We start from the raw sequence: 21,393 nt of genomic DNA, 5'->3' as shown, positions 1-21,393 counted from the left end.
AATTAAAAGGTCTTTTGGTTCGCCTGTATATTTACAAATAATGTATGGAGAATTTTTTCGCCAAATGGCTTGTACCCATGTTACGGTTCCACGTTATGATAATTTCGTATCTCGCCAATTAGCTTGTGCCCATGTTACGGTTCCACGTTATGATAATTTCGTAATTTACTCGTCCACCTTATGAAAATTTTGTTCTTAAAATTGGAATAGAAAAAGAACGACATCGAATTTTCGAAAAATCGCTTCGAGGTGCACACCCCCACGCTACAAACTAACTTTTTGCCGAGTTTCATGAAAATCGGCCGAACGGTCTAGGCGCTATGCGCGTCACAGAGATCCTGACAGACAGAGGGACTTTCAGCTTTATTATTAGTTACAGATTTATTAAATTGATTAATAAAGTTATTTATTTATTTATTTCATTTATTTAGCAATTTACTTATTTGTTTGATTTATTTAGTAAAGTAGTTAATTATTTTACTTATTTAGCAATTTGCTTATTTGCTCGATTTATTTAGTAATTCAGTTACTGTAAACGCGGGCTACTTCGGCCCACATTTTGGAACTTTTCTCATCTTTTCTCAATAATTTTGTAACTTTTCATATTTTCCAGCTGTGGAAACTTTTTTACGCGTCTAGAGTTCATTTAATTTAATTTTTGAATAATGATCATTTTATTTCCAAGCATTATGACCCTTTATTATTGTTTTTCATTAGGGCGAATGTTACCCTTGCGTTTGGGTTACTTTGGCCAAAAGTGGTTTTCTCTGTTTAAAACCATTGTAGAAGTAACTAGAGTCAAAGATAGACGTGTGTTCATCCGAAAAAATATTTATTTAAAAGAAAAATACACTTTAAAAGAAGTTTGAATCGCACATCTTTGTTTTAAGGAAATTTTTTAAAAAATTTAAATCTGTGTGCTTATTTAGCTACAGTCGAACCTCTTTATCTCGAACCTACCTATCTCGAAAACCTCTCTATGTCTAAGTTTTTCATTTTCCCTGTACCATAAAGTATTAATTCAATGTTTTCCCTATGTTTGTCTCGAATGAAATTTTCTGAAAAACTGTATATCTCGAATTTCGACTAATGGGTCCTTCTTGAATTCGATCCCCAACGATCTTTACTAACTGGAATTTTTAGACAAAAACCATTTTTCTTAATATAAGCAGTCACATAATGCTCCAGAATTAAAACTTTATATACAAGAAGCAAGTTTTCAGCTATTATATCCATTCGGAAACTGAGAGGAAGGAGACATTGTTGATTAGTAAAATTGCTTCCAAAGTTTTACTTTTGAGTCATTGCTCCAATTTCTTATTTTTAGAACTTTTTTCAAAACCTCTGTGCCTCGAAACCTCCATATCTCGAATTTTTCTTTTCTCCCGTAAAATTCGAGATAGACAGGTTCGACTGTATTGTCTCGGAAATTGGCTGGTGCGCTCCGTTTCTCTCAACATGATCTTCTTCTCGCATCAAAAGCTATCTCTGGAAACCTGAGCCCATTCTATCCTACAACAATAAATTTCGTCAACTTTCCAACAAATTTAACAAAATTGCAAGAAGTAGATGCAAATGGGTCAACTTTTTCAAAACTTGATACAACTTTCAGTTCCTCGTCATCTCCCATAATAAAAGCCATGTAACTGAGCCCTGATGAATCGAGTCTGTAATCGCTCTTTCTTGTGTTTTTCCTGTTCAGAGTTATGCTTTTAGCTTTTTTTTTTTTTTTCTTTTCCAGATCTCTCTGACGGATTTTTACTTTTTACAAAAAAGGAAGTATTGTATTCGCGAAAAAATTTTTCACCTAAAATTCGGCCTTAATTTCCTTTTTGCTCACCCCCGAATTAATGTTGAGTTTTTTTTTTCAACCCGACCACACGCGGATAAGTACCTAGGAACGTATATAAACACCCGAAATATCCATTTTGGCATTCCCCGAGTTAATTACAACGACTTTTCTCGTAACGTTCGTATGTACGTATGTATGTATGTATGTGCGTATGTTTACCGCATAACTCAAGAACGGTATGTCCTAGAAGGTTGAAATTTTGTACGTAGGCTCCTAGTGGGATATAGTTGTGCATCTCCCTTTTGGTTGCATTCGGGTGTTTCTAAAGGGGTCTTTTGGCCCTTTTTGGGGGAAAATCATTGTTAGTTTCGATGGATACTCAAGTGGTATAATTTAGCGGACACTTGGCGATATATCGCCAGTCTTTTGGTCGCCAAGTTTTGTCGCCAAGTTGGCGACAAATTTGGCGATTTTTTTTTTTTAAATTTGGTTTCAATTTGGCCACTGTTGGTGATATTTAGAGAGAATTGAACCCGAATTAGAGAGAAATTATAGCCCGAATATTTAGAGAGAAATTTTTAATGAGATTGAATCTCATTAAAATTGCCAATAATGTGAAAAATGTGAAAATGGACAATAAATTGGAGTAAAAGGAAATCATGTGATGCACACATCAACTCGTTTCTTGTTTTTATGCTGAGCCAAAGTAGGTCGTAATTTTTAGGTTAGGAGATATATTGTCATTATGAAATTTTTAAATAAAAACCTTAACAGAAATGAGGAATTCCAACTATGCTACTACATAAACTATTTAATAGTGCTCACAAATAGGTATTAGGTACTTAGCAAACTCTTAGCTGAGGTAGAACTGCTTCTATATGTAAAAGTTTGAGATCGTATGAAGAAGTGATGTGCTGGATCGTTAAAAGAGTAAACCCACGGATACGGATCCGGATCATTAGTGTCAAGATCCGCGGATACGGATACGGATCTCAATTTTTTTTTGCCCAATTCAACTATCCAAGTTTAATATTTATCACGGAAGGTGTTCCCGTCATAATAATAACACTGTTTCTTCAAAAAAATGTCATCTACCGCGAAAATATAATAGAGACTATGATTTACTCTTTAAAGAAATCTCAGTTAAAATTAAGGGAGAGTTGGAAGGAACGGGTCAGCGCTGCATTAATGCTTAAATAGAATGTGAAAAATTATTTCTAGCTTGCTCGGTAAATGCAGGATACCGGAGCAAGAGTGTAAAGCTGCTACTGGATAGGCTAGAAATAATTTTTCGCATTTTATTTCAGCATAAATGCAGCGCTGACCCATTCCACCCAGATTACTCCGACCGACGGAGTAACAGAGCCGGGAACATCTTTACAAACAGTAAATAGAGAATTTTGTCTCACTTTTTTTGAAAGATGCCGAGGAAAACCAAAATGAAGAATAACAGAAACCCCAAATCAATATCAGAAACTAATATTAAACTAAAAATTTAAAAAAAAAAAAACATGTCTCAGAGGGCCGTTGGTGTCTGAAATGATACCTTATTATTTATATAGGGAATAAAACCTAATTTAAACGGAATTTAAGAGTCTTTTATTCAAATATTTAAGAATTTTTAGAATAGAAAAGATCCGTTTAAGATCCGTCAAAAAAAGTAACGGATGCTGATACAGATCTTTACTTTTTCCTCGGATATCCGCGGATACGGATATCCGGAACATCACTAGTATGAAGACACATGTTAGCACAAGGAACGGAGAACCACTAGTGTTGCTTCTTGAGCAGAGCTATCGAACTGAGTGCTTGGGGATGCCCTCTAACGGATTCTGTTAAAATATGCTTAAAAATTGCTTCCTGAAAGTTGACGGAGAACGATGTATCTTTTTCCCAATTTGGGCCAATCTAGGACCCGAGGGCCAAAGTAGCCCGCGTTTACGATATGTATTTTATTTTTTTAATTAATCTCTTAATTTATATGATTTATTTAGTTCTCTTGTTAATTTAGTTCTTTTTAAATAGGATTTTATTTAGTTATTTATCTTTTCAGTTTTCTATTTATTTATTTTATTTGCTTGTGTGGATATTTTATTTATTTAGTTGTTTAGTTAATTTTTCTTTATTTAATCACGAGTGGTACCCGCACGGCTTTGCCTGTAATAGAAAAATTAAAAGGTCTTTTGGTTCGCCTGTATATTTACAAATAATGTATGTTGAGTTTTCTCGTCAATTGGCTTGTGCCCATGTTACGGTTCCACGTTATGATAATTTCGTAATTTACTCGTCCATCTAATGATAATTTCGTTCTTAAAATTGGAATAGAAAAAGAACCACATCGAATTTTCGAAAAATCGCTTCGAAGGTGCACAACCCCCATGCTACAAACTAACTTTGTGCCAAATTTCATGAAAATCGGCCGAACGGTCTAGGCGCTATGTACGTCAGAGACATCCGGACAGAGAGACTTTCAGCTTTATTATTAGTAAAGATTTAGTTATTTTTATATTGTGCTTAACTTATTTATTTTATTTGTCTGTTTAGTTAATTAGCTACTTCTTTAGGTTTTATTTACTTAGTTATGTATTTATTTAGTTATTTAGTTGTCTTGTTAATTGGTTATTTTTAGTAGATTTTTCATTTAGTGGATTTATTTATTTATTTAGTTTGTTTGTTTAGTTATTTTATTCGTTTAATAATTTAGTAATTTATTTAGTTGTTTTGTTAATAGCTGTTAAAAAATTAAATGTATTTAAATTTTTTATGTGTTCTGACTCGCAGATTCATTTTAATATGTGGTCTGCCTCAGAGTCGGCATAATTATTTATTTTTTTGTTTACAATTAGTTCTTGTTCTTATCTGAAACTAGTTTTATCTTTTAAAAATAAAAATTATGCAAGCTAGGTTCCAATATTTCAATTATTAGTAACGTATGTTAGTGCATTTAACATTTTTTTTTGTAACAACTCAACATTTATGCTCAAAAATCGCTGCCCGTACCCCATGTTAAATCACATCTTCATCCCAACCCACAATTGACCGGGCTCATGCTTTACTCAAATCCATGCTTAGAATTTTATAATTCTCAATTCGGAGCAATCAACTATAATTTATCCTCTTCAGCACCCCCTCAATTAAACGAGAAATTTATCTTATCCATTCAGAGATTACCTCTTATTACCTTTTATCCGACGTTTTTTTTTTTTTGAGCAATTACTATTGCTTATTGTTTTTATTTGACCGTTCTTGATGTTTGGTTCCTTTTTCAACCCCACCGTCCTCTGCAAGCGCGGCTCCTGCGATCCTGAGCACTGTCCCCGGAACCCGCTTCTCCTGGTCGGAGGCGTCCATGTCCTACACGCACATACACACGCTCATAAACATACACATTCACGCACATGTACATTGTACACGCACACTTTTACACACATACGCTACACACACGCCAACGTCCATACAGACAGGTCTACGCACACACACAAGCTTACACATACATATAGACAACTATACACACGTAACCGTCCAAGAGGAGGTGCAGGCTTGGGGGGACAGGATCCGTTTCTAGAAACAATAGCTCCAATTAGTAGGGTCCTTTCGCAGCTCGTGATTGCGAAAAACATAATTTGAATTCAAAATTTTAAAATTCAAATTAATTTTTTTTTTCAATTTGAAAAAAAAAAAAAAATTGAATTTTGACATCTTGAATTCAAATTATGTTTTTTGCAATCACGAGTGTGTGCATGTAGGCGTGTGTGTTTGTGTGTGGGGGATATGTGTGTTTGTGTCTGTGTGCAGGCATGAATGTGTGGGTAGTTGTGTGTATGTGTGTGTAGGTGTATGTGTTTGTGTGTGTATGTGCGTGCGTGTGTGTGTGTGTGTAGTTGTGTATGTATGTGCGTGTGTGTAGTTGTGTATGTATGCGCTTGTGTGTAGGACATGGATGCAACCTGGAGACGGCTTTCGCTATAGGAGCAGCATCGTGAGGAGCCGGTCGACGGTGAAGCTGCAGAGGGTGGTGGTGGGAAAATAAAAAGATAGGACATCAAAACAGTCAAGTGAGAACAATAAGCAATCGTGATTGCTCAAAAAAGTGAAAAATGTTATCCTTTTTCATATTTTCTTTTTTCCCCCCTTACCTTTTAACAAAAATTCTTGTAAAAATCAAACTTATCCTTTTAAAAATATTTTACCTTTCTAAAACCTTTTACCTTTTTTTAAAAAAACCTTTTTTTTTTTACATTTTATCTTTACTTGGAAAAAAAAGGAAGTCCAGATGAATAATCCTTTTGCCAATGAACGTTTTTCAGATTACGATTTTTTTAATGTACAAAAATTATTGTGACTTTAAAACTTCACATGATCTGAAATCGCTGCATGATGTGCCCAAAGTTTAATCACATCTCTATCGCCCCCCCCCCCCCCCCGCAAATTACTGAGCTCAACTTTTTATCTCGTCCATGCCTAGAATTTTATCATTCTCATTACACAAGACCTCGCAGTGCAATCGACTCCAGTTTATCAATTCCTGCATCCGCTCAGGTAGGCGAGAAATCAATCTTGTCCTTTGTATGACTTGATTTACAGCAGAATAGGCTTAGGGCTTCCGGAGAAGTTGCATTTATCAGGGACTCCACAACGGAAAATGGGCTTCCAGCTCGAGCTGGGAGCTCATTGTATTTTTGATATTAAAATCTGGTGGTGTGATGGATGGGGGTGACGTGCGCGCCGCGCGTGCTTTAATGTGCTTTTACACATTAAAGCATCTACTCGTTCTCACTTAATGTGGACTCTGCGTAGTCTTCTGGGGTTGCAGTTGGAAGATATTCAAAAGTTGCAGAGAATGCTTAGCTTTTGTGGTAGGTGGTATAATGAAGAAGAATGCTGTCCTCTACACACACACACAAACTCACAAAGCATACATACATTAATGTTTTCTTATTAACTGCTTCTTTTTCTCTCTTTTCATAGTATATAATAGCTGCGTTGCCCGGCTTTGCCCGGTCTACATTGAAAAAACCATTGCGTCAAGTGAAATATCTTCAATAACCAGGATTAAATGAAAGAAAAAAAAATCATCATGAAAAATTTTCTCGCCAAACAATGACGACAGATACTAAAATACTTTTAAGAAATTATAACAAAATGAGAAAGATGGATTTTAAAGGCGTAACCATGGAAACACAAAATAAAATAAGTTTAAGAATTGAAAATGAGAAAGATGGAAATAAACAATGGATTCAAAAAGCGTTACCGTGGAAACGCAAAATAAAATGGTTAAAAACTTGAATAGAGAACAGATTTTTGAACTTCATTTAATTCGCTTGTAACTTTTTTTCTAATGGAGATAGAGGGTTAAACTTTCGACGTTAGGTCGAGTTAGATCTGGAGTTAAAAACGCAGCTCTTTCTAATGCTGTCAAAAAGAAAACTGTGGGACAATTCCTTCACTTTTATTCATGTATTTAATGAGTATATAGTAGTGCTAAATTTCAGCTAAACCTAAAAAAATCTGAGCTAAAAACGTAAAAAACTCCCGCCGCAATTAAGTTAGAGCATTAGAACAAATTGCGCAGAATGCGGAAAATTCTTCCCTTTCCAACGATATATAATATTACTAATTGCGAGTAATTTTTCACCCCCATATTCGGGAATTTATGTGAAAATTGGGCCTAAATTTGAATAAAAAAAGAACTATTCATCGAATTGTTTTCGAACTGGTCTGCAAACTTCGGGACGTAAAGGAACAAACTGAAACTTTCAGCACAATCGGCCGGATAGTTCTCGAGTTTTGCGAGTTCAAACACACAGACGGTTTTTGGAGACTTCATTTACGTCAGGGGTCTCCAACCTTTTTTACTCAAGGGCTCAATTAGCTTAATTAAGTTAGCTTTAATAGCTCAATTAAAAATCGGAACAGATAATTTATTTCGCTGAAACGGATATTTCGTTGCATTAATATTCGCTGTAATGAGATTTTACTGTATTACCCAGTTGAAAAACGTGTTCTTTTTTTTTCAGTTTGTAAGCTGCTCGCGGACCGTAGGTTTGAGACCACTGGTCTACGTTACCCATCTTAAATAAAATGATTCAGAGAGCCATTCCTAAAGTAGTGTGCACCTATACCTAGTTTTTTAAAATTGGGAAACAATAGTTATTAAATCCATTTAAAATGAATCATTAACCTAGTTTTTAACCGCAAAAAGGTTACGGATCAGAATTTCAAAGCCCTCCCATAAAAAGTGAAGTTCAAAATGCGTGATGTCGCTCTTCTTGCTACCTCCTACCAAACCCCCTCCTTCCACAATGCATGACAATATTTGGTTGCGTTCGACGAACCTCACCGGTCGACCGGTAAGTAACCAGTTACAAACCGCAGAGTTCTATGATCAACCGGTTACCTCGCCGGTTACCATTCTAAGCAGTTGATTGGTTGATTGGAGCACTTGATCATTAGTTGTCACGTGATTAACTAACCGGTCGCTCTCGGTCATGCTCGTCGAACGCAACCTTTGTAGACAGCTTCTAACACCACTATTATTTTATCCCGTTCATTTGACAGTATTGCGTGACACAGATCGAATGTACTCAGGAGGGAACCTTTTAGTTTTAGCAAACTTTATTTTTCTCTTCCTTTAGACATCAGAGAATACGATGAAAGCAACATTTCTGAAGTCCAGGACTTCCGCAGGCAAATGAAACTGTTCTGCGAGTCTGTGGTGATGCTTCTGCAGCAGGAGGATTCCAGTTCGTTGGAAAAACGTGTCCTGCGACAGTATCCAGTTGCTCTGGAAGCAAATCCTGGTTTACCCCAGTACCTGCAGAATAAACTGGAGGCCACGAATGGGAAGTTGGTCTTCTCCATCAGCTATGAACATCAAGGTTCAGAGGTGAGACAAATATAATTGAAGGGTTTTTGCAGCAACAAGGAGTTAACTCCATTTTTTGGTTGTTTAGTTCAACAAGGAGTTATCTCCGGTTGATAGTTCCGAAGTTCGTTTAGTTCAACAAGGAATCATCTCCAGTTGATAGCTCTCAAGTTATTCGCTAGAATGAGTTAACTGCTTCATTCGCTTGAGGAAACGTGCAGTTAACTCCAGGAAATTTCCCAACAATCAAAAAATGGAGTTAACTCTTTGTTGCTGCAGACCCTTCAATTATTGATACATTAATTTTCAAACGACCGAGGATGGCTTAATGTTCTCAATTTATTGATATTGGTGTTTTGATTCTTTTGCTTCTTCAAAAACACAACAGCCTTTTGCAGGCCAAGGCTGACTTGCCGATCCTCCTCCACCTTACCCTATTAGTCACTACGGCCCTCCATCGGTTGACCCACATTAGTTGATGTCCTTTTCAACATCGTCCAACCATCGTGAAGGTGGTCGTCCTCTACGTCTAGTCCCTTGAATGGGGTGGTTTCCTTTAGTCAAAAGTACAACTTTTAGTCACTGAAATTGATAGAATGAGTGAAAAAAACAACATGGACCCAGAAAATACTTTTATTCTCCCAACAGTTATTTTTTAATTAATTTTTTTTTAATGTCCGATTTTGAAAACAAGACGTGGTCTTTATGATGTCACAAATGATGCATTTTCCCGCATCTTTCTACCCCGGTTCCACGTTATGATAATCAACAAGCGAATCAAAATTGCGCTCTACGCTTGCTATCAACCATATCGTTGCCAATACACGTGAGTAAAGATGCGAGTTAAATATTTTGCTCTGTGATTGGCAACACTGAATGGCATTTCACCATTTGTGATGTCACACGACACAAGCGTAAACAATGAAAGCGCACAGATTTCAGTATTTTTTTAAATATTAAGCTTAAACAAATTATTTTAAAAATGGTCAGATCCTATGTTTTCTTTCAGAAAAAAATACTTTTAAAATTTTGGAAACGACCCCATTCTTCGAGAAAGTCACTCTTTTGGTAGGGAATAAGTATTGAAGTGGTTTGATTACAATCATTAAAAGGACAAAGAAGGAATACTCAAATTTTTTGTACAGTATAATTTGCAACTTTATCTGAGGTAGAAGATGGAGCCGATATTAGAAAAGCAAAGTTGGTGTAAAGGAAAGTAGGCTTGTTTAGTTTGAGACGAAGCTTTTTGCTATTTCTTCTAGAGGTGACGTTAGTCGGCCATTGTTTCCAGGTAAAAATGAAATTAAATAAGTCTAAACTCCCCTTATGGGGTGGTTTCCTTCAGTCAAAAGTACTACTTTTAGTCATTGAAATGGATAGAATGAGCAAAAAAAAAAAAAAAAAAAAAACATGTGCCCAGAAAATATTTTCATTTTCCCAGCAGTTTTTTTTAAATTATTTTTTTAAGTGTCCGATTCTTCAAACAAGGCGTGGTCTTTATGACGTCACAAATGATGCAATTTGGCGCATCTTTCTACTAGTTTCCACGTTATGATAATCAAGCAGCGAATTAAAATTGCGCTCTACGTTTTCTATCAACCATATCGTTGCCAATACACGTGAGTAAAGATGCGAATTAAATATTTTGGACCGTGAATGGCAACACCGAATGGCATTTCATGATTTGTGATGTCATCGCCAAGAAATGTAAACAATGAGAGCGCACCGATTTAAGTACTTTTTTAAAAATATTAAACTTGAAGAAATTATTTAAAAAATGATCAGATCCTATGTTTTTAAGCATGCTCTTTCAGAAAAAAATACTTTTGAAATTTTGGAAACGACCTCATTACCATCACAGTTTTTAAATCTTTACAAACTGTCTAGTATTACGAAGTAATAATGAGATAGGGTTAGCAGGACATAGACGAGCAGGAGTTCTCAAAGTGAGTGCCTCAGGGAGAGGGGAGGGAGGCGACGAAATGCCCATACATATAACATAACAGATAGGCTAGAGTACAATGAGCAAATTTCAATCCTTAATAAGATGCTGTGAATCGAAAACGTTTAGGAACCCTTAAGCAAGAGTATTTGCCAACTTCATATCAGCAACCAAGAATAGCTTTCAGTCAATAACATTAGTCGAATATAATAAAAGGAAAAATCAACGTAGTTAAAGCGCAAACTCTCAAGAAAAATACAGCTATTTCAAGGCTACAGTGTTTTTTTGCAGGGCTGTGAAGTTGAAGAGTCGGAGTCGGACTGATTTTGAGGTAAAGGAATCGGAGTCGTTAGAAAATATGCCGACTCCGGCCTTTTTTTTTTCTTGAATTTTCAGGGAAAACTCCTTGTATTTTTTTCAAAAACTGATTTCCAATTTTTTCTGTTATGTATAAAGGCCTATAGTAAGAGAATAACAGTTATTGGCAACAGGCCCGTGCCAAGCCTGATCGGCGCTGTTGTGCTAATGTCTTTTGAGCGCCTTTATGCATTGGCGTCCGGCGAAAATATAGTTAACACCTGGAATGAGATTTTTCAGACAAATGTTACGTGAAAAAAAAAAAAACCCTTAAGCATTTAATTTATTAAAAAATTTTTTTTAAAAATGTGTATTAAATTTTCGATTACAGTGTATGTTTCTACTTCATATCTCGAAGTTATTTCGAGTTCGGTAGCTTCTCTGATAAGCTAAAATTTTAAATATCAAAGTAAACGACGCTCTAAATATCTCTCTAATCTCTAATTGATGAATAATTAAATAATTTTACGCCTGTTAAAACATGACAACAGGGTACTTATATTTCTAAATTGAAATATAGCATCTTAAAATCTGAAACTGAAATCCTTTGCGGTAAAACCAATATTTCTAAAATAAGGAATCATTAAAAAGGCATTGAATATGATATCTAAAACAAACTCACTGTCCATAGCTCTTTAAATACTCAAATAATTAAAGAAAAAAAGGGGGGGGGGGGGTGGTAATTGAGTATTTATGGTCAAGTCGCTACTTTTTGGAACTAAAAAGTTAACCAAAATTGATGTCTACAGTACACAAATATTATGCACAAGTAAAATGTATGCAAATGGGCTTAGAGTATTTTTCCATGTAATGATGACATTGTTCAAATTACTACGAACGATAGTTTAAAATCAAACGAGATGATGTGTGCATCTCATGACTTCCTTTTACTCCAATTTAATGTCACTTCCCCGTTACTGGCAATTTTAATGTGATTCAATAGTTTACCCTCTAAATATCACCAACAGTGGCCAAATTGAAACCAGATTTAAAAAAAAAAAATCGCCGAATTTGTCGCCAAGTTGGCGACAAAACTTGGCGACCAAAAGACTGGCGATATATCGCCAAGTGTCCGACAAATTATATCACCACTTGAGTTTACATCGAAATTAACAACGATTTCCCCCCAAAAAAGGGGCAAAAGACCCCTTTAGGAACATCCGAATGCAACCAAAAGAGAAGGTGCACAACTAGTCCGCACTAGGAGTCTACGTACCAAATTTCAACTTTCTAGGACATACCGTTTTTGAGTTATGCGAGATACATACACACATACGCACATACATACGTACATACGGACGTCACGAGAAAATTCGCTGTAATTAACTCGGGAATCGCCATTATGGATATTTTGCGTGTCTATACGTTCTTAGGCACTTATCCACGTGTGGTCGAGTAGAAAAAAAAACTCAATATTCATTCGGGGGTGAGTAAAATGGAAATTAAGGTCGATTTTTGAGTGAAAATTTTTTCGCGAATACAATACTTCCTTTTTTGTAAAAGGAAGTAAAAAGGATATATTTCACAAATTACAATACAACATAATCACCTCAAGAATCAAAATGGGGAGTAGAAAATTTCTTGTGCCTCATATGCTTACTCAGCCTTGTGTAGACATACCGAAATAGCATTAACAGCTCCACATTAGGAAGAAAATCGCTAACGTATGCAATAATTAGCGTCATGTGTAAAAGATTGCTCTTTTGAATAGTACATTTAGACGAAACAAGGCATTAATTTTTACTTTTGGACAGGCAGCGAGATTATTGCTTGCTTCAATGAGCAGTGAAATTTCACCGCCACCATTGGATATAATCAGGACTTGGTAAACTCACGGTCCGCAGGTCCATGGACCTGGGCACCACAAATTTAGGGATACCAAAATAGGGTTAATTTCTTTCTCCCTTTTTTGGAAACTTCCACGTGAAAAATGTGGAGATTTTCTTGTGAGAGGGGCACCAAATTTTGCCAGGGCCTGGGCATCACTTTGGCTTCATCAGGCTCTGGATTTAATGAAAAAGTCAGTTTTATTTATTTATTTATTTATTTATTTATTGGTAAGAGAGGTTCTCTCCATTTGCAGCATTTTTGATTGGCAGAGCTCGGCGCTTTTTTGACTCTGGCGCCGCCGTGCGTCGCACGACCTCGCACATAAGAACGGGACGGCCCAGATTGGCAACCAGCTGTCTTGATTATTTATCGAACTTTCTGTAATAGCTACGCCGCGTGGTCTCCTAATTTAATTGGTTTTCTAATTTTCTTTAACTAATAGCAACCATCAGCAAACTGTTCTGTTGCCTAACATTTTCTAAGTAATCACTCTCAAATGAAAATAATAATATATTTTTTACTTTGATATCAGTTATAAAATAGTAAAAGGGAAGTATCCCTCGAGCAAGTCGGGGCCAGTAACTCGGGAAGAAACTTCTGAGGGTGTTCGGTGAATTCAAATAAGTGAAGGCGCGAAAGTGCGAATTCAAAAGATCCGATAAAATATACCTGTTCTTTAAATCTAAAGACTACATCTTCAAGCTTGGTTCTCACAAAAAATTATGAAATAAAATAAGCATATGTTTTCTTGGTTACAACACCCAATAACTGCAGTTATCTTAAAATGCTCATGCTAAGGTTAATTCTAAGCAGCCAATAAAATTAAAATTAAAAATTTAGCGAAAACAAAATATAGGTATAGTTAAAGCTATTCGTACAAATTCGTACGCCGCATTTTGTATAAAACTTGCTCCAGACGTTGATATACCCGGCCTGTCTCCGCAATATAAGACATTATTTTCGTTGAAATTTAAAAATTAAATATAATTTAACTTATTGGGGATACTAGCTGCGTCGCCCGGCTTTGCACGGTTCACCTCGAAAATAAAAGTAATGTCAAGTGACGCGAGTTCAACACTCATATTTGAACCAAAACAAACAACAACAAAAAAAAAATTAATTTGAATTCTGAAATTTTGAATCCAAATTATTATGTTTTTCGCAATCACGAACTGAGACAGGACCCTCTTCATTGGAGTTATTGTTTCTAGAAACGGCTCCTGTCCCCCCCCCCCCCCCAAGCCTACCTCAACTCCTGGGCGGTTACTTGTGCATAGTTGTGTGTGCGCGTAGACCTGTGTGTATGCACGTAGGCGTGTGTGAGTGTATGTGTGTGAAGTTGTGTGTGTGTATGTGTGTGAATGTGCGTGTGTGTAGGACATGGACGCCTCCGACCAGGAGATCGGATAGCTCAAAGCCGGAGCAGCCGCGCCGCGCCGCCAGCAGAGGACGGTGGGCGGTGGTGCTGCAAAGGCTTCTGGTCCAAGTTGAAAAAGTCACGGACACCAAAAACAGTCAAATGAGAACAATAAGCAATCGTGATTGCTCAAAAAAAGTCAGTGAAATTTTGTGGCAGATTGCGGAACCCCCCCCCCCCCTCCCCAAAAAAAGTAAACATTTTAAATCCCCTGATTACAGGAAAAGCCTCAAAACAAAGACAAGAATTTTACCTGTTTATAATCGAGAAAAAAATGGCCACAGATCTTTTATCTCAATGATTTTCTTCACGCTCTACATTTCAATAAAAGCATTGTTGCGGAAAGTTGAGATGAAGCACTGAATAATAATTTGAATGCAGGAAAGCCTTCGAAAAATAGGGATTTTATGTCGAAATCTAAGTGTCATAATTAATAGATTTTAATTGATATCTCCGCTAATTATTATCGGAGTATTATGTTAAATAGCCAAACATGAAGACGGAAAGATTACGAATCCATCAATACCTGGTTCAATGGTCAATTCACTGTCGTTCGGGAGAATAAACTTGGACATACCATATATACATAGGTACATACGCTCAGTTTTTAATTATATAAGATTTTTCAGAATTAAAGTATTTATTTTTTTTTAAACTCTGAAACCAACTTGGGGTGTTACCCACCAGATAGGTTTCACCTATAGTAGTAGTAGTAGTATTGCTGTTTTCATTTTCCTTCCTGTTTTTTTGAGCAAAAAAAATTTTTTTAACATGGATGAGCAAAAAATCTCTGAGAAGCGGTCAATTCTTTTCATAGACCGATGCTGGACCACCGGTTGAGAATCGCTGCTCTAAATTTTATTGCTGCAACTTTAACCAAGCCTAAACAAGTTTTCAAACTCGAACTCAACCCAAACTAAACAATCAAAACTCCAAACTAGATCTTCAAACTCGACAAACTCTTCCCGCAAACTTTCAGGCCTCATCAAATCCAAAGCGAATCTTAATCGTCTCATTAAAAATATTCCAGCATTAAATAACACTCCACATTTAAATGCTCGCAAGGCGACATAAAAATGTCCGCGCGCTTTAATCTTAATATCGCATTTTTCTACCTTCACAGAACCGCCCCAATATTTACCGAAATGTCCAAGAGCAAAATCAATATTTGAAGACATTCCGTTAATAGAGGAGAAAAAAAAAGTCCTTGAAGGCGAGCTTTTTTTAATGAACTCTCACGTATCTGATTATGGATTAAGGACGAAATATGAATAAAACTTAAGATTTCGAAAAAGTTCTCGACTTTTGCTGCTTCCGGCTCAGACGTGACTCAGATAATTACAAAAGTTATCTTCACATCATTGCATTTTAGTGTCTAAGCATAAATTATTTGCGTGTATTTTTATGCAAATTTACCGCCGGAGATTCCTCTTCTGAAAGAGAAAGGTCTCATACCCCGAGCTCTTTGACTTTTTAATTTATTTTTTCTTTTATTCATTAAAATGTATAGGTTATCTCGGCTTTAATTAAGCTTGCATTTTTCGTTCTGATTATCACTTACTGGACAGCTTATATGAGTTGATGGAGAAATAGAGAAGATTTCCGTTTTTGCTTTATATTGGGGGGGGGATTATCATAGCGGTAGAACAGTTGGAGTAATCTTAATATATAAAAATCACTGTCCTGAGATAACATATATATATATATATATATATATATATACATATATATATCAACGCACAGCCAATAACGCTGAAGCTTCAGACTTGAAATTTGGCAGGCATGTCCACTTGATTATGAAAGTATCCACTAAGAAAGGATTTTTCGAAATAATCAATTAGTTCAGGAGAAATTAATTAAAACCCATTAATTTCTGTGAAATTAAAACCTGTTATTGAAATTTAAATTCCTTACTAGCTGCGTGCCCGGCGTTGCACGGGCTACCTAAAAAATGTAAGAGCAGTCCAGTTGATGCTTTTGTAGTACACTGACACTAGTTTCTAACGCGTTAAAGAATAAATAAATGCGCGTAAAGCAAGGTTTGCAAAACACCAGTAAAACATATTTTTGCCAAAACACCTCATCAACGTTAATAATCGTTATCAATGATACAAGTTATGAGTACATTTTCAGTCAGCACAAAAGGGGAAAATATATGCATTATCAACTATAATCTTTACTCACGTTAAACTGAATTACATCTGATAGACTATATCGGAAATATTTATGCACAATAACAATCCGCTTTTTACATAAAATAGTCTACTACCCGGCGTTGCCCGGGTGTTTATTAATGCAACATACCACTCAGATAAATATTTGGATGGATTCTATCCACATGGTCGTACAAGAATTACATCAATCCGTTTTCCAGGTACAAACCCTCAAAGAACTCAAATAACTTGTAAATCACTCATTTACTTTACGACGTGCACGGTCCTCCTCGAAAATGAAAGTTATGTCATGTGACGCGTATTTAACAATCAGGCTTGAACAAAAAAAAAAACAGCAAAATTTTGCTGCAGATTACGGCAAAATAATCGAAAAGTAAACAACTTAAACACCCTGATTACAGGAAAAGCCTTAAAACAAAAGTCTAATTTTATTTCTTTATATTCGAGAAAAAGAAATGGCAACAGATCTTTCATCTCAATGATTTTCTTCACGCTGTAAATTTTAATAAAAGCGTTCATCCGGAAAGTTGAGTTGAAGCACTGAATAATAATTTGAATGGAGGAAAGCCTTCGAAAAATAGTGATTTGATTTTGAAATCTAAGAGTCATAATTAAAAGTTTTTAATTGATATCTCCGCTAATTATTATCGCAGAATTATGTTAAATAGCCAAACATGAAGACGGGAGGATTACGAATCCATCGATACCTGGTTCGATGGTCAGTTCACTGTCGTTCGGGAGAAGAAGCTTGGACATAGATAGATAGATAGATAGATAGATAGATACTCAGATTTTATATGTATAAGATTTTTAGAGGCTTTCCTCTATTCAAATCATTATTCAGTACTTCATCTCAACTTTTGGTTGATAGCGAATTTTAAATTTGATATTGTTTTTGTTTCTCACGTGATTCTTCGAGGCTTTTCTCAAGTCAAATAATAATGTTTCTGTCTTATGCTTTAATTTTTTCAAAACTAGAAACGAAGTTTTTAAGAACATCATCACAGGCGGACTATACTTTTGGATTTAAAAGAGTGCAGTTTCCTGTTAAAGTTTGCTTTGCAATAACCATTAATAAGTCACAAGGACAGACATTAAAAGTAGCAGGGATCGATTTAAGAGAAGACTTTTTTCCAACACGGCCAATTTTATGTAGCTTGCTCCAAAGTCAGTTCATCAAGCAGCTTAATAATTTTAGCACCAGAAAAAATAACTAAAAATGTTGTATACAAAGAAGTGCTTGCTTAAACATAGATATAACAATAAAATGTGGATGGCCTGTGTTTGTAAAGATAATCAATACTTAAAAAGGATCGTTAATAACAGTTAAAGATCGGTTAAGGGCAAGGGCATATATGTAAGGAGTCCAGGGGCCCCGGGTTCCTCCCCAAATTAAAAAAAGTTATAGGTAATAAGTAATTATTATAGGGGATTTTCGAAACTAGGTGCACCAAGCACTGTTAACCCCTGCTAATTCCATTACCCGAGCAATGCCGGGTACGGGAATGCTAGTTTCAAATATGTTTTACAGAGATAGCAAAAAGAAAATGATCTTGTCAAGTGTTGCCAAAAACAATGCTGCTAAAATTTAAATATTAATGTTCAATTTTTAAACAAAAACTAGCTGCGTCACTCGGCTTTGCACAGCCTACTTCGAAAATAAAAATTATGTCAAGTGACGCATGTCCAACAATCAGGCTTGAACAAAAAAAAAAATGAATTTAAAAAAATGAGTAAAGTTTTGCAGCAGATTGCGGGAAAATAACCAAAAAGTTAACATTTTAAATCCCCCAACTGCAGGAAAAGCCTTTAAAAATCTAGAATTTTACTTGTTCATATTAGAGAGAAAAAATGGCAACAGATCTTTCGTCTCAATTATTTTCTTCCCGCTACAAATGTTAATAAAAGCACTAGCTGCGTTGTCCGGCTTTGCACGGTCTACTTCGAAAATAAAAGTTATGTCAAGTGACGCGTGTCCAACAATCAGGCTTGAACAAAAAAAAAAAAAAGAATTTAAAAAAAAATTAGTAAAGTTTTGCGGCAAATTGCGGAAAAGTAAACATTTTAAAACCCCCGATTACAGGAAAAGCCTTTAAAACAAAATCCAGTTTCACTTGTTCATATTCGAGAAAAAAATGGCAACAGATCTTTCGTCTCAACGATTTTCTTCACGCCATAGACTAATAATAAGAGTTATTATTATAGTAGACGTTAAATCCCGGTTATCACAAATTTGCCATTTCAACTGCGCTTGCGCGCGGACTTAGCTTTTTGGGCTTACTGTTTTAAGATTTTGTGTTGCTTGTTTATATTTAGGCTGAGCTAGAGTCCCAACAAATTAATGAATGCAATTAGAATATTTTCACAGCGATTTCGTGATAGATTATATGAAACTACGGTTATGAATACCTGATAATCTTTATAATGTAAAGGGAAAAATGACACTTCAATATTTATTCGTTTGAAAATATTTACTTAACGTAAACGTAAAACACGTTGTGTACTTCAAAAATGATCGGAATATGAGTACAGATGTCCGTCTTTTCCGGATGTTTTACGTTAGGCGTAAACAGCAGTATTATACATTTTTATTTAGATTGATGGTTCGGCTTTGTATTAGAAGTGATGCTGCAATTCTAGTACACTCTTCTGAGGTTGAAAATTTTGCCCTGAAAATGGCATTTGATAGAAAAATCAGACTCCGAATCCATTAATAATTAAGACTCGAAACTCAATCTTTACCGAGACCTAAAAACTAAATCAGAGGAAGCTTTGTGATTTCTAATTTTTATCTGTTACCATCTCATATTTATTAACAAATTTAAAATGATTACTTAATTTTAGCAAGATTTTTGAAATCAGCTAAGTCCGAGCGCAAGCGCAGTTGAAATGGCAAATTTGTGATAACCGGGATTTAACGTCGAGTTATTATTATTAGTCTATGCTTCACGCTATAAATAAATTTTAATAAAAGCATTGTTGCGGAAAATTTGAGGTGAGGTACTGAATAATAATTTGAATGGAGGAAAGCCTTCGAAAAATGGGAATTTCATGTCGAAATCTAAGGGTCATAATTATTAGTTTTTAATTGATATATCCGTAATTATTATGGGAGGATTATGTTAAATAGCCAAACATGAAGACAGGAAAAATACGAATCCATCGATACCAAGTTCGATGGTCAGTTCACTGTCGTTCGGGAGAGGAAACGCGGAACACAGATACATAGGTACATGCGCTCAGTTTTTAATTATATAAGATTGTTGCAGAAAGGTGAGATGAAGCACTGAATAAGAATTTGAATGGAGGAAAGCCTTCGAAAAATGGGGATTTTATGTCGAAATCTAAGTATCATAATTAAATTACTAGTTTTTAATTGATATCTCCGCTAACTATTATCGGAGAATTATGTTAAATAACCAATCATAAAGACTGGAAAATTACGAATCTGTCGATACCTGGTTCGATGGTATGTCTACTGGCGTCCGGGAGAAGGGGGTAACTCAGACATAGATACATACATAGATACATACATAGGTACATACATAAATACGCTCAGCTTTTAATTATATAAGATGTCCACTAAACCAAGATTAAAAAGTTCCATAAAATGGAAAAAATAATTCTTAAATAACTAAATTTAATCATTAAAAAGTACAATAAACCCTCACCCAGACCCTTATAAACCGTTGGGCCTCCAGGTTTTTAAACCCTCCACTGTTCGGCATGGGGAACAAAATTTTCATAACAGCAAAACTTTATTTATCAACTCGGTGTTAAGAATAATGTATTATCTTTGACTTTGAAATATTTCCCATGACCAAACCGCAAACTTTCCATCCGTGCAAGCTTTTAAAATCCATTGGATAAGCCATCGATCTTTAATGGATCAACATTTGTTTAGTAAGATGTCCCTTAACATGGAATCCATTAGCCATAATAATCTTTCTGAGTGTATTTAATGGATGGTAATGGTGTTACTCGTACCTGGAAAGCAGCCGTTTGTCTCCCCCCCCCCCCTTTTCTTTATTCTATAACATTATTTTATTCTGACAAAGAAACACATTGTTCGCAGTCGTAAAAATGCGTAGCTACAAATAATAAAAGGTAACCCTTAAATTCGCTTTACGTTATGAAAATGTGATTTCAATTTTTGATGTAATTATATTATGGTCAATTACGAATTTCTAAAACTATTTGTTGGATAGAAAATATTTCGTATCTACTATTCGTATCCTATATGAATAAATAAATTATCTACTTGCTGAAATTGTGTTTAAAATAATCTGCATACACTGTATAATCGTATAGTGTCGGTATTTTTTTTTTCAACTACAGTTATTTTTTTTTCTTTCATTTAATTGTTTTTAAGTAATCAAGAATTGGAATTAAAGCGTTTATATATAAAATACACCACCAGCTCAGTCATTCCATCCGAGGACTGCAGTTTCGTGCTTATTAGCACGCATCAGCACGGAATAGGAAGTGACTGAACTGGAGGTGGAAAACCTCTTAAAAGGAGCCAATAGTTTCAAACAAACTGGTAGCTAATATAGAATTAGCATTGAACAGACGAGTGACCGAAACAGTAACTGTCTGCGCTGGCGGTGTATTTTATGTATTTTTGCCTTAGCCCTGGCTATAGGGCGGTAAATTACTGAAAAAGCATTTGTTTTTGTTTAAATTGTGAAATAACGCTAAATCTACACAAATAATCTGACCGGTGTTTCGGTATTTTAAAGAAATTTTTTCTATGGGGTGGGGGGGGGGAGTTGATACACAAAAGGAAATCTGAGAAAGGATTTTTTATGTTGGGACCATAAGTTCATTTTTGGCAGTGAAAAAAGTATTCCTTGCAACCCCGAAACAAGTGTTCGGATCTTTTCATAAATGAGCCAAAAAGTAACTAGTATGTTGTGGCCATCACGAAACTTTCTTCTATATCTTTCTTATAATTCTGATCCCTCCCCATGCTTGACGAGGAAGCAATATTCCTAACAAAAATAAAATTACACA

General features: G+C 35.5%; 1 protein-coding gene across 1 annotated transcript in view; it reads left to right on the top strand.

Annotated features, from left to right (window-relative positions):
* LOC129224238 (phosphatidylinositol 4,5-bisphosphate 3-kinase catalytic subunit delta isoform-like) overlaps positions 1 to 21,393 on the top strand; it is a 154,717-nt gene that overhangs the window by 9,602 nt on the left and 123,722 nt on the right. Inside the window, exon 3 of the mRNA XM_054858664.1 lies at positions 8,428 to 8,678. Within this exon, the coding sequence (XP_054714639.1) occupies positions 8,428 to 8,678 (251 nt within the window). The remainder of the gene's footprint in view (positions 1 to 8,427; positions 8,679 to 21,393) is intronic.

This window comes from Uloborus diversus, chromosome 6, assembly GCF_026930045.1.
Source record: "Uloborus diversus isolate 005 chromosome 6, Udiv.v.3.1, whole genome shotgun sequence".
NCBI classification, from domain to species: domain Eukaryota; kingdom Metazoa; phylum Arthropoda; class Arachnida; order Araneae; family Uloboridae; genus Uloborus; species Uloborus diversus.
This window is presented reverse-complemented; position numbering and strand designations above follow the sequence as displayed.